At 37.0% G+C, this 15834-nt stretch overlaps 1 protein-coding gene across 1 annotated transcript in view; it reads right to left on the bottom strand.

Moving 5' to 3' along the window:
• The window catches only part of LOC141442401 (octopamine receptor beta-1R-like), a gene marked incomplete in the record, with an annotated part of 143786 nt that overhangs the window by 70450 nt on the left and 57502 nt on the right, over nucleotides 1-15834 (bottom strand). Inside the window, 1 exon segment of the mRNA XM_074107376.1 lies at nucleotides 14877-15777. Coding sequence (XP_073963477.1) covers nucleotides 14877-15667 — 791 coding nt within the window.

Genomic DNA, 15834 nt, shown 5'->3' with positions numbered 1-15834 from the left:
TCAATCTAATGCACTTAAATAAAAGTTAAAGGCAAAAATTCCATTTTTAATACAAGCATTTTTTTGCTGACTGTACTTTTTGTTGACTGTACTTGTATTGTCACTCAAACTACATTTGCATACCTAATTTCAAGTCGATGCCATTAGCCGTTGAAGAGTTCCGTCCTGCGGAGATGATCCTGGCCGGACTACCAGGATGTCACTACCAGATTATTGTATTGTTACGCAATCTCCATTAGTATACCAAATTTCAAGTCAATCCAACTACTGAAAGTTGGTCGAATTTAACTTGCAAGATTTGATTACAGACAAACAGACAGACAGAGACAAAGCTTGAAAAAACAATATTAATGTCCATAGATATATAAAAAGACAGTTCCCGAACGTCCATTACCCAAAAATAAAACGTACCCAAAAAGATTTACGATGAGATGTGTTTAAGTACACTTAATCTTTACGAGCAGTACGTCAGCGTAACGACCTAGCTTCGCCACTCCCGCGCACGTATCAAAACGTAATCAGGACCGCTGCCGTAACGTACACATGCCACAGAGTGGATAGTAAAGATGATTTATTACTAATGTTACAAATATGGTTACATTATCTTTAAATTGACAGTGTACACCACAATGAACATAATTAAATACTATCTTTTTCTATTAATTCTATACTATAATATAGAATTTTTTGGACTGCGAGATTTGAAATGAACTTTTTTAATTTTGACAATTTAAGGGTTAATACGATACAAGTATAAAATCAATTAAATTCGAAAATAAATAAACACCCATCGATTTTTTTTTCATCGATTTAATAACACCTGTGAATTTTTCAAAATTCATGTGCAAAATTACATTTAAGGTTTACCTTGAGTTTACGGTGAAGGAAATCACAGTGAAGAAACTTACAAAGCAATTTAATGGTGTATGTGTTATTCCATGTGTTAACACTAGGCTCGCATGGGAAGTATGGCCTAAGTCCAGTCATTCTCAGAGTAGTGTGGCTAGCAGCACTGGGACGTGTATAGGCTGCGATGATGATGATGATGATACAGTGAGTCAGCTGACCCAATCTGTGCCTTACCCCGCTGTTAGGGTTACCCTATTAGATATTCAGGTAGCGTATTTTAAAAGGATATTGTTTAGATGAAAATCTAGCAGCGACCGTGTGCTTTGGACTTTGTTGTATACAAATAAAGTCCAGAATACTGTAAATAAAGTGGTAATGTATGGGGGTAACATTGAATTTTGAAACGTCAAGGAAGTAACCGCTCGGTATAGCTAGAGGTGTACGGGTTTATATAGCATTTTACGTCTTTGGCTCTTTTTTTGGGTTTATACTAGCTTTGCGTGATTTTCGACTAATGAACTATTAAACAATTACTTTGCTCACCAGCAACTTTACGATAGCTTAAGTAAACGTCCGAGTGATCGACACGCTAATGGCCAATAGACGACACCCTGCTGCCATTCTCTATTGCTTACGTCATAAGATCAAAGATACTAGGGAAGTAGGACACTAGGTGAGTACTGGGACAGTGACGAGCACTAGAACGTTTACCTTACGTGTATACAACAAACGTGTGGTCGTACAGCTCCTCCACCTCCACAATGTAAGAACACACGCATCACACAAACCTAACTATCACCACCACTACACTACGCTGACGCGTTTCGAACTCAACCAGATTCATCATCAGTTTCTCTCTTCATCCTACACTGAGAACATATGCCAAATTCCAAGTCTCTAGCTGTCTGTTAATCAATCCTTTACCTACTTTACTTTTTAATAGGTACAGTTAGGGAAACTGAATCATGCACCAGCGTGAAATCTTTTTCTACCACTTCGTGTCATGTTAACATCCCATACATGTACCAAAGAAATCATAGCGAAATTGATGAAAAAGGTCGCACGTGATTCATTTTCCTCGACTGTACCTACTAGAAAAATTGACACAATAAAAATAATTTTATCAAACGAAAATAACATTTCACTTACAAAAAATCTTTCAAATCCCGAAAGCAGACACCGAGCTCTGGAGCGAAAGTGTTTTTTATACAAATAACCTTTTTTTTCCGAGAATTCTCGAACAATCAGCGTGCCCTTAAAGATACTCCGTTATATTCGAGTCCACTTGCGCGAAAGCGTTGTTCTTTGTTAACTTTAGACGCGGAAATTCCTTTTTAGGTTTCCGTACCTAAGGGCCGCTACAGTTAACACATTCACTACCATATATGTATTTACTAGCGTTTACCCGCGGCTTCGCACGCGTAAATCATTAGATACAGCAGTTGAATTGAAATTCCGGGATTTTATTAAGTTTTTTTGGGAATTCCCTAAATTTACAGCGTGGTTTTCATTGACGTTAAATTAAAACACCCATGCCAAATTTCATGACTCTAAACCCAGCGGTTATTAGTTAGAGATTTTATCCCTAGCCCAGCAGACTTTAGCCCGGCGGTTTTTATTTCTCCCTATCCCGTGGGAATATTGGGATAAAAAGTAGCCTATGCGTTATTCCAGATATCCAGCTATCTACATACCAAATTTCATGACTCTTAGCCCCGCGATTGTTATTTAGAGACTTTATCCCTATCCCGTGGGAATATCGGGATAAAAAGTCCTATGTTTTAATCCAGGTTATAAACTAACTTTTTGCCAAATTTCATCTAAATCTGTGAAGCCGTTTCAACGTGAAGAAGTAACAAACATACCCACTCACTCACTCAGTCACTCACAAACTTTCACATTTATAATATTAGTAGGATATCGCTACGCGCTACGCTCCGTAGCTTATGGTCTCCAATTTTATGCTATACGTGACGTCTGACGTTATTCTGTTGTCCGTCTGTCTGTCTGTATGCCCGTCTGTCAATACTTTTTTTCTCAGGAACGCGTCAAGTGGATTTATCGTTCATGGATTCATCAAACATTTGGACGTCGATTCAAGAAGCTTCTTTTGGACAAATCACTGTACTCAGTTAAAGAGTACAGTGAAAGTAATTGACTGATATAATTTTGTCTGTACAGTCGAGTTCATAAACTTGTGAGCAAAAATTTGATCAAAAATATCTGAACACGCTTCTACGCCGTTAACAATAGAGTCGTGTTCAGATATTATTGATCAAATTTTTGCTCACAAGTTTACGAACTCGACTGTGCCATTAAGTACCATAATGTTTGTTTCATTTTTATTTTTCTGTTTATATTTGTTTTTTTTTTAAATTTTCACGTTCTGTGACTGTATATTTTTTAATGTTTTAACCATTGCATGTTTTGATTAAACCATGGAATAGAGTGTGTTTCATAATTGTTTCTTTTGTCATTATTTTACTCATTAGTATTTTTGTAAAATTTATGTTTTTTATTTTATTTGGATCATTGTTTTTAATAACAATTTTATTTTTGCCGATCTTTTTGTGAATTCTTTAAATTTTGACAATACAATACAATACAATACAAAGACTCTTTATTGTACACCAGATATAGTAAGCGATACAGAAAACAAATTATTAAAATTACAAGGTGCGCAATAGGCGGCAATAGGGGGGGTATTTGACATTTTGTATGGAATGTAATATAATTTACACTAAGTAATAAATAAATCTACTTATCTAGTTTATCTTATCTAACCCTTCAATAACCTAACCAACAAAAAATTGGAAAACCACCGACTTTGTCACTTCAAAGTTCAATATCTCAAAAACAGGTAAACCGATTTTGATAAAACATGTCTAAGAACCATTGCTAGCAAACCTGCATTCAATTAAAAAAAAACCGCATTCAAATCGGTCCACCCGTTTAAGAGCTAAGGTGGTACCGTTTAAGACACGCATAGCAGTCAAACTTATAACTACCCTGTTTTTCCGTCGGGGGTGAAAAGTATATAGGCCACAGACTCTTATACCGACGTAATGACGCCGTGGTAACATATTTTTAAATGGTTGACATACAGACGGGTATATTATTTATTTATTGTCATAAAAAAATACTCATCAAGTTAAAAAAACATATATAATATTAAAATCACATCTGATTTAAAAACTAAATATGTATATTTATATAAACGAAAAAAATCCCGCACTGAGAAACTCATACCGCACACATTTTTGCAGACTACACAAATTTACACGTGCTAAACTCAGTTTGAAGTAGGCGTTTAACAGAGTGATAAATCAACTTTTTATCGCAAAACGTTGGCAAAATTCCAATTTACGGATACCTACTCATGATCGCCCCTTAAATACCGCATTTCTATAGGGCGTATATTAACATGACCTGTTTAAACTCTACGTCCCAACATGTTAGGTTCAAACTGAATGGCTTTGAATTGTTGTAGGACCTTTTGAAAGGTGATGATTGCTTTTATTGACAGGGTTGTTTAATGGCTTTGGAACAGACTGTACAAGATTGTTTTAGACTTTTATGAATGTAGCGACAAACGGCGGTACAGTGAAATATGTTTACAACCGCTTTTGTTTGATGTTCATATTTGCCTTTACATCTGCATATCCACATAAGTATACATGTATATTACAAACATGTATAAATTAAAATAATTTAATCCCTATTTGCTTGGGACCCTCCAAAAAGTTTTTTGATGATTTGTAGAAGGTTTTTACGGAAAAAAGTACTATTATATAAATTACTAGCATCCCACCCCGGCTTCGCACGGGTATAATTTTCAAAAAAGATCTCTAATCAAGGGCCCTTCACTCAGACATATTTATCAGCTCCAAACTACTTATAACCACGCGAAACCAAGCGAAGTGTACATACAGGTATCACAGGTGTGTTGCTGGCACTTTAAAAGACTGATGTGGTACAACTTAAGAATCATTAAAACCTACCCTAGTCCCAGAAATCAGGTTTCATATTTACAATACAATACACTGACTCTTTAGTGTACACCAGAAATAGTAAGCGATACAGAAAACCGATACAGATCTCTTCCAGGCAACCTTTTTACAGAAATAAATAAGAACTAGATGTGGTGCATTAGCAGTAGATCGGAATATTAAAACCATTGACATCTATGTACCTTACGGCACTAGATTGGCTGTTTGGAACAAAACGCGCGGCGCATCAATCATCAATATCACTTTGACACAACCCCTGTCACGGACATTAACAAGCTATAGTGAAAGGTTCACAAAACCACGGTGTGAACAACCTTTGTGCGCCGTTTTGATGTAAGTAACATGCAGTCTATACATAGATGTCGACGATTAAAACACAACAAAAATATACACATACATATAATATATAATACATAAGCAACCGTACATATAATACACGTCTAGAATAAATATAGGCAGAGGGACAAACAGCAACACATAAATAAACTATGATAACGCTAATTTTTACCAGACGACAGATAATGCCCCTTGAGCATAGATTTAAAGAGTGGCAAAGATTTGGCATATTTGTGGGAATAAGTCAAATAAAACTTCATTGAAATGGACCTCCACAAAGTAACGCCTGATTCAATAAATTAGGTATTCAATACTCAACCCTCATACAAAAACTCTTACGCACCTTCTAATTAGCCAATTAATTTTTTCTCCAATAATAATAAAGGAAAATAACCTTAATTAAAAAGTTAATGAAGAATATTGAATACAAAATGGCCCCGTTTTGGACAGCCTCCAAACTGTAATACTATGCTAATTTTTACCTGCCTCGTCTCCTAATAGCTCACGAAAGGCTTTACGGAGCATGTTTTTGGGCAAAGTTGCGGCACTTCCGGGCAAATTTAAGTGCCTAAAACCTGCTTGAGTCTCTTTATTTCAGTTAATCTGAACCATTTTATGTAAGTACCGTTATATTGCGGAGTTCGCTCGAGTAATTTGCGCTACGCAATTTGGCGTTTAACTATTTCTTTTTTTACATTTAATTTTTATATTTAAAAATTAAGCACCTTGACAGAATTGTATTTTATAAAAAAATAGTTTTTTTTTAGTTTAAAGTGATAAAATTTGTTCATGTATCTAGAATGGGTATTTATATATATGTATATATATATATATATATATATATATATTTCCTATATATGAGTATTTCTCAAAAAAGTGTCCCGTCATGAAATTGTCAAGAAATCAGTTTTGTCAAGAAATTACATATTTACACTAGGAACGAGATCATAAAACACCAAACTGCATAAAACATTCAAAACTTCTTGACCTCAGGAAAACTAATAGTAATTTTGTAATTTTACATCGAAACTTTCTATTGGAAAGATTACCTGACTTTTCATCACTTTTACCACAAGGTTTTCTATATATTTAAACACAATATTACTTATTTTTTGTTGAAATAGCGCCAGGAAATATTTTTTTTTATAAGTGGACAACTGAAAAGGGACAACTGTTTGAGAATTAGTCATATTTTTATATACCTACATTCCAGATACTATTTTTAACAATTGAATAAAAATTTATCCTATTATTTTTTGCGTACGCCATTTTAGTTTTCACTGGATACGAGTATACCTCAATCTGAAATCCGTGTAGCCATTTAGGCTACAGTTCTCTGTACCAAAAAGATAGACATACATATATACAATACATACATATTATTACATATGCTCAAAAACATAACCCTCCTTGGGGCAGCCGGTTAAAAAGATAGATAGATATAATCTTTATTCTTCAAAACAAAGACATGGCTTAGTAACTAAAGAGTAATAAAACTAACAATTCAGCACTTAAAATTATGCCCGAAACAAGGTACTTACGATAGCAAATAAAAACATAAATTAAGTAACAATTAAACAGATCAGACCCATAAATGAGAAGCCATGTGATGCACTGAAGAACAGGCGCTGGCTCAGCATTGTGCTGCGGTAAGCCGCAGCGCTGGTATTCTGCCAGTACCCATACCGAGTAAGGACGCCGACCAACGTGATAAACTCAGCGCAATCTCGTCATCAAATGAGTTTTATTATTCAGTGGGATCCTAAAGTAGCAAAATTTATGAACCTTGGAATAACTGATTTGAAAAGATTAAATTACATTGAAATTACTCTCAAATTCGACTTAAACAGAAACAATTAAAGAAGTGTTCATTCCTTTGACAAAATACTTTTGCAATTTGCTTTGATAGTGCTCAATGAAGTGACAAATAAAGGCAGTCTCATAATTAATAGATAGAGATAAGGCTGCTCTGGTTATTATTCAATTTAAATTAAATTCTCTTATCGCAGAATCTTTCGATATCTTTATTATTTCTTTAGATGAACACAGTGGATAAAGGAGCGGAGATGAAAACTTATTTTTATTAATGCTATGGTTTTTTTAAAGGTTCTGTTCACGAAGGGTCAAATTGAAGTCCTAATTGTTGTCACTGACGTATCCGTCTGTGTGTCACAGAGGTTTTACTCGCTGAATTACAAATATTTGAACTTCACTTTGATCTGGCACTTTCACTTCAACACGAAAAAAGCGAGAGATAGGATCAAATGTGTCAATTACAATATTAAATTAAATTTATAGTAAGTATTAAAAATATATCTATAATAAATTATATGAAAAAGAAATGTTTCCAAAATGTCATAATTTTCCCGCTCTTAATAAAGTATGCAACCTCGTTGCACGAAAGCCGCTGCTCTTGTTTTTTTTTTAGTAGCGTTCCGTATACAGCCTATCTGTTGGAGTTGGAATAAATATAAAATTTGTCAAATTGAATGAATTTGCAACTAAATCTATTCATGTTTATTTAATATAACTCCTAATAAAATCATATTTAATAACGTTTAGTAACTATACGTTTATTGTTCAACCTTTTTAATGACCCAAACATGAGCTTTAAAAGACCTATCAAACGATACCCCACACTATAGGGTTGGATGAGAAAAAAAATCACCCCCACTTTACGTCTATGGGAGGTACTTACCCTAAAAAAAATGTTTTTTTTATTTTTATTGTACCATTTTGTCCGCATAGTTTACATATATATCCGTGCAAAATTACAGCTTTTTAAGGTTTTAAATTTGATTATTATATTTGTTTCTTAGTAATCGAATTATTTATATATTTTTAATATTGTTTGTTTTGTAAATGGGTATACTTACGTGATTTTATTCTAACCTATGTTCTCGCTGCTGAGGTGAAAAGTTGTACCTATGTGTCACACGAGACCAAAGTTTTTTTGCATCTCGTGTGTTTGAATCACTCACTGCTCTCAGGAGTCTAACCTAGAATCACTCGCTACGCTCGTGATTCAATTATAGAATCCTTCGCTTACTCTTGGTTCAAATTCAACACTCGCACCAAAACTCACTCACATTTATTCACTCGCATAAAAATTCTTTCATTGATCCGTTCATTGATCACAAAGTAACGCGTGATTCAATAAATCAGGATGATCTTAATTTTCATTACTAACCTAGTTCACTTTATCCCTAGGTTAAAACATCTAGTTATTTTTCTATGAGATCTACTCCACATCTTACATCGTCCGTTGTAGAAGAGAATGGGGTAATTTATGTGCACGGCAAAGCGTACGCCAAGTTCGATAGCGAGAGTCTTAACTTAATTATTCAGTCAAGAATAAACAATCCATTTGAAATTGTTCTGTTTGCGAAATTGGATGATTACTGCTTCGTCGTGTGTTATTTTATGATTATAAGCAATTTAGTACCGTTGAGTGACAGCAGTTTTAATGTGATATAATTTTTTCAAGTATTATTATATCTCTGTTGAAAAAAATTAAAAAAATGTTACCGCCTCACAAAGTTATATAATCATCATGTGTCATTTGAACCATGTTAGAACAAATAGAGTACCTAACCAGTATAAATCGAAGCAATTTAATTAACCCTCATAACAAAATCACGGCACGTATTATAACTAAACGTACTAAAGTAAAAAGTTCGTCTAACACACGACTTTAATCAAATTATAACTTTAGACGTCCCTAACTATTTAATTAACTAAATTTTAAACCATCGTTATCGTTAAAGGGTTTAAATATTTTTAGTTTAATTTGGAATTTAAGAGAAGCGTAACTGACGCCAATGATACCGTGTCACTACCATTACGACCATTTTCTGTCTCTGTCATTGAGTACAAACGAAATATCGACAACTCGGTTAGTATCTACTCGATTATCAATAACTGTCAATGAATAAATTTATTTATTCCATTAAAATACAAGAAATTAATTACAAAAAAAACATTCAGGCTATAGGTATATGTCAAAATTAATAAATGCTAAATTTAACTAAAATAACGACATAAGTACGACCAGACGTTTGACGACCAGATGGCCTAGTGGTTAGAGAACCTGACTACGAAGCTTGAGGTCCCGGGTTCGATTCCCGTGTCGGGGCAGACATTTGTATGACAAATACGAATGTTTCTTCTCGGGTCTTGGGTGTTTAATATGTATTTAAGTATGTATCTATCTATATAATTATATTTATCCGTTGCTTAGTACCCATAACACAAGCTTTGCTAAGCTTACTTTGGGACTAGGTCAATTGGTGGGAATTGTCCCGTGACATATATATACATAAACTTAAATAGTTACAATTACAAACATTTGTGACCTGAAAATTAAAATATATAGTAACAGTCATGTTGAATTACTAAATTGATGTCCCATTCACTTTTTCCCTGTCAGTCAACCCGAGTAGGCTCAAAAACAAAACCCGCCCCTGCGACGAACTTGAACCACACGGCGGCCACGCATGACGTGTGTACAAAATACGCGTTCTTGAATCTACATAAGCACGACGACGTCTGTACACGCATCAATTTGTGCGTAAGATACACAGCAGGGCTACTACGAAACTCGAAACTAGAAGTTCGTATCGTACCGTCCCCCTCGCTCTCGTATTAAATAGTATAAGTGTCAGAGGGACCGCACGACTTCGAGTTTCGAGCTTCGTAGTAGCCCTGCAGGGCTGACTATCACAAACCCTAGTACCTACTATAAGTACTACCAATGACATTTAAAGTTAATTATATGTAGGTATGGCTTTGATATGTACAAATAAATGTAATCGTTAATCTTACCTATTTATTTAAACCTACTTAAAATGTGTCTGTGTATTTAAGCATTATTATTTTCAACTACAATAGATATATACGACTACAAACTTAAACGAATTATTCGGTACGTAGATATTTCATGTATTAATCGCGATAATTTCAGAAATCATTACTTATTTATAAAAGGAAGTAGGTAGGGTACCGTTACCATTTCGCAAAGTTATTGCTCCCGAACTGCTTATTAGTCTGTGTTTCCTGCGGTTTTCCTGCAATCTGCGCTGGAGTGGTGGGGTAATCGAATCGGTGCGGGGCGGAGCGTTGCCATTCTGTACGTTAGTACTATTAGGTATATATTCTGTGCTAGAACCAAAAGTCCCCATTATGCCCGCAGCGTTGCCCCTCTGATTGTCAATTGACATGAAATGAATACAATGATAAAAACAATATAATAATATAAGTAAAAAATACAAGTAAACATAAGTAAAGTTTGACAGGAAGAGATCGCTCTTAAGCGATAACGCAGCCTATTGGTTGCCTTGTAATTTTCTCTCTGTGTACCTACCTGTTTTCTGTATCGCTTACTATTTCTGATGTACATTAAAGAGTCATTGTATTGTATTGTAAATGACCGCTTGTATGTGTAGTGCAAAGAATTTGATATGGAGCTTAAGGCACTTGTCCCACCGCCGACGATGAGCGAGAAGCGAGTAGAGCGAGTAACTAGAAACGAGTGGGCGAGCACCGAGAAGCCAGTGTAGTTTTGTCGCTAGGCTGTAAGCGAGTGTTCGTGTTCTACGGGCGATTACTCGCTCCACTCGACTCGCTCGTGCGGGGCGGCCGCCAAGCTGACATCGCTGAGCGGGTATCTATAGCTCAGCGAGTTTTATAGCTCTTGTCGCTGCGACAAAAGATGTAAGAGCGAGTTCTCACCGACAGTGTGAACAGCCAGCGATCAACTATTAATATATGTCTCTTTTACTCACACAGGATCTTATATCTTTTGTTCGTTTCTTGAGCGAGAAAATAGTCGATAGCCAATCGTTTCCTCGCTGGCGGTGAGACAAGTGCCTAAGTAATTTTCCTAATTTGGAACGTCAATTTGTTTATACGGACATTGTAAGTGCATAATAACGTTTTTATTAACTGGCTGGAATCAGTAATTTTCCTATAATGATAATACGGATGAGGAAATTGTGATAAGTAAACAGGAAGTTTTTATCAATATCGGTGAAGGATATATTGATTGACTAGGATTATTTTATTAGGAAATAGCTACCGACAATGGTCCTCTTGTTATGCTTGAAATACAGTTCAGTTCTAAGTTGTGTATATTTATAATCGTACGTATACTTTTTCCTTCGCACGTTCTCTCATAACACTTCATCATGATCATCATCATGTCAGCCGAAAGACGTCCACTGCTGGACATAGGCCTCCCTTAAGGCTCTCCACTCAGACCGGTCTTGTGCTTTCCGCATCCACCGCGATCTCGCGATCTTAACCAAGTCGTCGCTCCATCTTGTTAGAGGCCTACCGACAGCTCGTCTCCCGGTCCGCGGACGCCATTCGAGAACCTTCTGGCCCCATCGGCCATCAGTCCTGAGAGCAATGTGCCCCGCCCACTGCCATTTTAGTTTCGCAATTCTTCGGGCTATGTCTATGAAAATACATGCTAAACTAAGGGTTCCTATGTACAGAAACAACTGGAGGTCTATGGGACAGGCCTATGTCTAGGGTTGCCATACGTCAGAATTTTTCCGGACGTGTCTGATTTTTGACCCTTTGTCAGGATTGCGGCCGGACTTGCCTAGTGTCCGGATTTTTAGAAATGACTTCCATCCATTATCCATCCATCCATCCCAGCCTATATACGTCCCACTGCTGGGCAGGCCTCCTCTCAGAGAAAGAGGGCTTGGACCATAATTCCCACGCAGGCCAGTGGGATTGGAACTTAACACGCACCATCGAATTGCTTCGCAGGTTTGTGCAGGTTTCCTCACGATATATTCCGTCAGCGGAAAAGATCGTGGTAAATTTCAAATGCAGTTCCGCACATGAGTTTCGAAACTCAGAGGTGCGAGCCGGGTTTGACCCACGACCCTCTGCTTGAGAGGCGATAGGGACATGACCTCATTGCAAAAAAAAAAAAAAACCTTTGTTTCCATGATATATTTATTACCCGTTTTTTATGATGAAATGATAAATTAAGTAGTAGGTGAGCAATTTAATATTATAAATGCGAAAGTTTGTAAGTCTGTTTGTTTGTTTGTTACTTCATCACTTCTAAACCACAGAACCGATTTAGATAAATTCAGTATACAGATACTTTGAATCCCGGGAAGGATAGTTTTTATCCGGAATTGCATAGTCCCGCGAGATGGCGAATGAATTTTGTGCGGACGGAGTCGCGGGTACGGCTAGTTTAAGATAAATATTACAGCGAAAGAGATCTCAATAATAAATAGCGAGAAGCTAACGTAGTGCTGCAATAATTCCTGTTACTAGAAATATCAGGACTTTTAGGGTTCCAGAGCCAAATGGCAAAAACGGAACCCTTATAGTTTCGCATGTCTGTCTGTCTGTCCGCGGCTTTTCTCAGGGACTATCAATGCTAGAAACTGTAATTTTGCACGGATATATATGTAAACTATGCCGACAAAATGGTACATAAAAAAGTAATAAAAAAACTTAGGGTGCCTCCCCTAGACGTAAAGTGGGGGTAATTTTTTTCTCATCCAACCGTATTGTGTAGGTATCCTTGGATAGGTATTTAAAACCATTAGGGGTTTGCTAAAACGATTTTCGATTTAGTGATGTGTTTGCGAAATATTAAACTTTAAAGTGCTAATTTCATTAAACGAGCGTCCCCCCCCCCCTTCTAAAATCTAAACCGGTAGGTGTAAAAATTTGAAAAAATCAGGATGGTAGTAAGTATATCAAACTTACAAGGAAAACTATAACGGCTAAGTTTGCTTGAGTATTATTTGTAGTTTAAGAGTAATAGCAGCCTAAGGTAAAAATATACCTAAACTTGGAAGATTCCGTGTAAAATACGAAATCCTTAGAAAAAAAAATACTTAATTTTTTTCGTAATAGCTACGGAACCCTATTTTGGGCGTGGTCGACACGCTCTTTGCTTGTTTTTTTTTCGACTGGATGGCAAACGAGCTAGTGGGTCTCCTGATGGTAAAGTCAAAGTCAAAGTTAAAATATCTTTATTCAATTTAGGCTATACAAGCACTTATGAATGTGAAAAACTCTGCTGAGAAAGAATCCGTCAAGAAACTCATGAGGTTATTTTATTTTGTAAGAGATCACCACCGCATAAAACATCTGTGACGCCAGGGGTATTGCAGATGCGTTGCCACCCTAGAAGCCTAAGAAGGGATACCTCAAGTGCCAGTAATTTCACCGGCTGTCTTACCCTGGCACTGCTGCTTCACATCAGAATTAGCGAGCAAGATGGTGGTAGCAATCCGGACGGACCTTGCACAAGGTCCTACCACCTGCTTAGGGTGATGTCAGGATTTTTGTCAGGACTTTTATTTTTTTCATATGGCAACCCTGATGCTGATGATGCTATTTCTACGTACGTTTGAAGTCACGTGTAAGCTCTATTTGTATTCTAACCGTGTCCAGTACCCTTAGTGTAAGTTTTCGGTTACAAAATACGTCTCGATCGCGTTCGCGTTAAAATCTCAATTTGCATGGAAACACGAACATCGCAAACGTTCCGCTAGAGGCGCTGTTCGTGTTTGCATACAAAGTGAGACTTAAACGCGAACGCGATCGAGACGTATTTTGTAACCGAAAACTTACACTAAGGGCCCAGACCACTACCATGAGTTTACAGTGACCGTACTCGATAGCGACGGCGTAAATTATTGTATGGAGAATTGTATGAGAATATGGACAGCGCCTCTACAAATAAATTTACGCCGTCGCTATCGAGTACGTCACTGTAAACTCATGGTAGTGGTACAGTACAGTACCCTTAGTGTAATTTTTTGGTTACAAAATACGTCACGTGCTGATCACACAACTCCTAGTGCTGGTTTTATTTTTTGTTTTTTTCTATATTTCAGTTTGTAACATAGATGTCGCTAGTGTCACTGCTTAAGTGACTAAATAAGAAACAAACAAGCTGAGATATGTGGTGCATAGGAGAAATTTGCGTCTGTACTCCTGTCCAGTGTTGGTGTAGGGGTATAGCACGCAGCACGGAATGCTGAGGACCTGAGTTCGATTCCCAGCGCTGCTCTTTTTCTAGTTTTTCTGTGCATCCATGTATCAGTTTGTATTTTCGTTATCTAGATTTATTTCATTAGTCATGATTAAATATGATTAATATGCATTAAGTTTTGTACAAAGTGTGAGATAGAAATATACTGAGGGGAACAAAATTTGGCCTTCAAATTTACAAGAATATGCAATAATTGGTATTTTTGTATGTAGAGCGCTAAATTTTATGCCGCTGAGTTAGAAATAGTTATTTGTGTCACAAGGGAGCAAAATGGTGTATTTACGGCGAGGGCGTACATTGAATCCAGAATGTAGCGATTCTTAAGTAGAATCCTGAGCGTAATGAGGAATTCAAGTGTTAACGCCGATGAAAATAATTTTTCTCCCGAGTGGCTCATACAACTTTTCACACCGAGCATTAAGAAACTTGAAAAAAAAACTAAATATTATTAAAGGACAACCAGCATGGAAAATGGAGTGGCTTTACAATAACTTATCAACTTCTCAAAATGGCATTTGCACACTTAGAAACACTTAGAAAAGCCTTGAACAGAAAAGTTGCACTTTGGTCCCTCTCGTCAGGGAGGAAAAGTTACTTTTCTGAAGGAGAGGTGTGAAAAATATACTTTATCTACGTACCTATACAACATCCTTTCTTGTCGATCCGCTTCGCCATAAATCCTATAGTACATATACAGCATAATCACTCCGGGAATCCAAAAACTGACGCTGCTGGATATCACCGCATACACTTTGTTCACAGTAAAACTACACACTTTGGGATGTCTTTTCCTAAAGTCTAGATGATCGTTCGTCGTATACCATCCCATGAATATGGGAAGGAATGACACTAAAGCTGGACTACACCAGACCACTGCCAGCATCAGCCCAAGCTTTCCCGTCGTCATTATCAAAGGATAGTCCAGAGGCTGCACTATGGCATAATATCTATCCACGCTTATACAGCACAAGTGTAAGATAGAAGCTGAAGAAAAGTAAACGTCCAAAGAATTCCAGACGTCGCACATGAAATATCCGAAAAGCCATTCGCCATTAGTAATTTCCACACTGAAGTTAAAACACATGGCCCAAATGGCGACTAACATGTCCGCAAATGCAAGCGACACGACGAAATAATTCGTAATGACACGCAACTTTCTGTGTCTCATGACGGACACTATGACAAGCAAGTTGCCAAAAATCGCTGCTAGTATAATGAAGAGCATAATGAGGCATTTGATGATGACCAAGGCGACGACGATAGGATCGTCTACGAACTGGTTGGCGTACACGAGATCGTTAGTGGTTTCGTTAAGCTCGAGGCTCTTGTTAACATAGCTATCTGTGAGATACATGGATGTGGATAGATCTCTGAAGTCTAGAGTGCGGTTGTCGAATGTATCGATATTGAAGAGTATATTCAGTTTCATGTTTCACATGGTTCTTGGGCGTCTAGGTGAGATTGATTTCCTTGGTGAGGACTAAGGCGTGGAAGCGGCGGCGGCGCTGCGTACTAAACACCATGGTGCTACGATGGATCCTGTAACAAGGAGAATTGATTCTATCATTAGAGATAGGCCTGTGGGACTCGACGCCT

The sequence above is a fragment of the Choristoneura fumiferana genome, chromosome 25 (genome assembly GCF_025370935.1).
Source record: "Choristoneura fumiferana chromosome 25, NRCan_CFum_1, whole genome shotgun sequence".
Lineage (NCBI taxonomy): Eukaryota > Metazoa > Arthropoda > Insecta > Lepidoptera > Tortricidae > Choristoneura > Choristoneura fumiferana.
The sequence above is the reverse complement of the archived record's forward strand: the minus strand, read 5'-3'. Positions and strand labels throughout refer to the sequence as shown.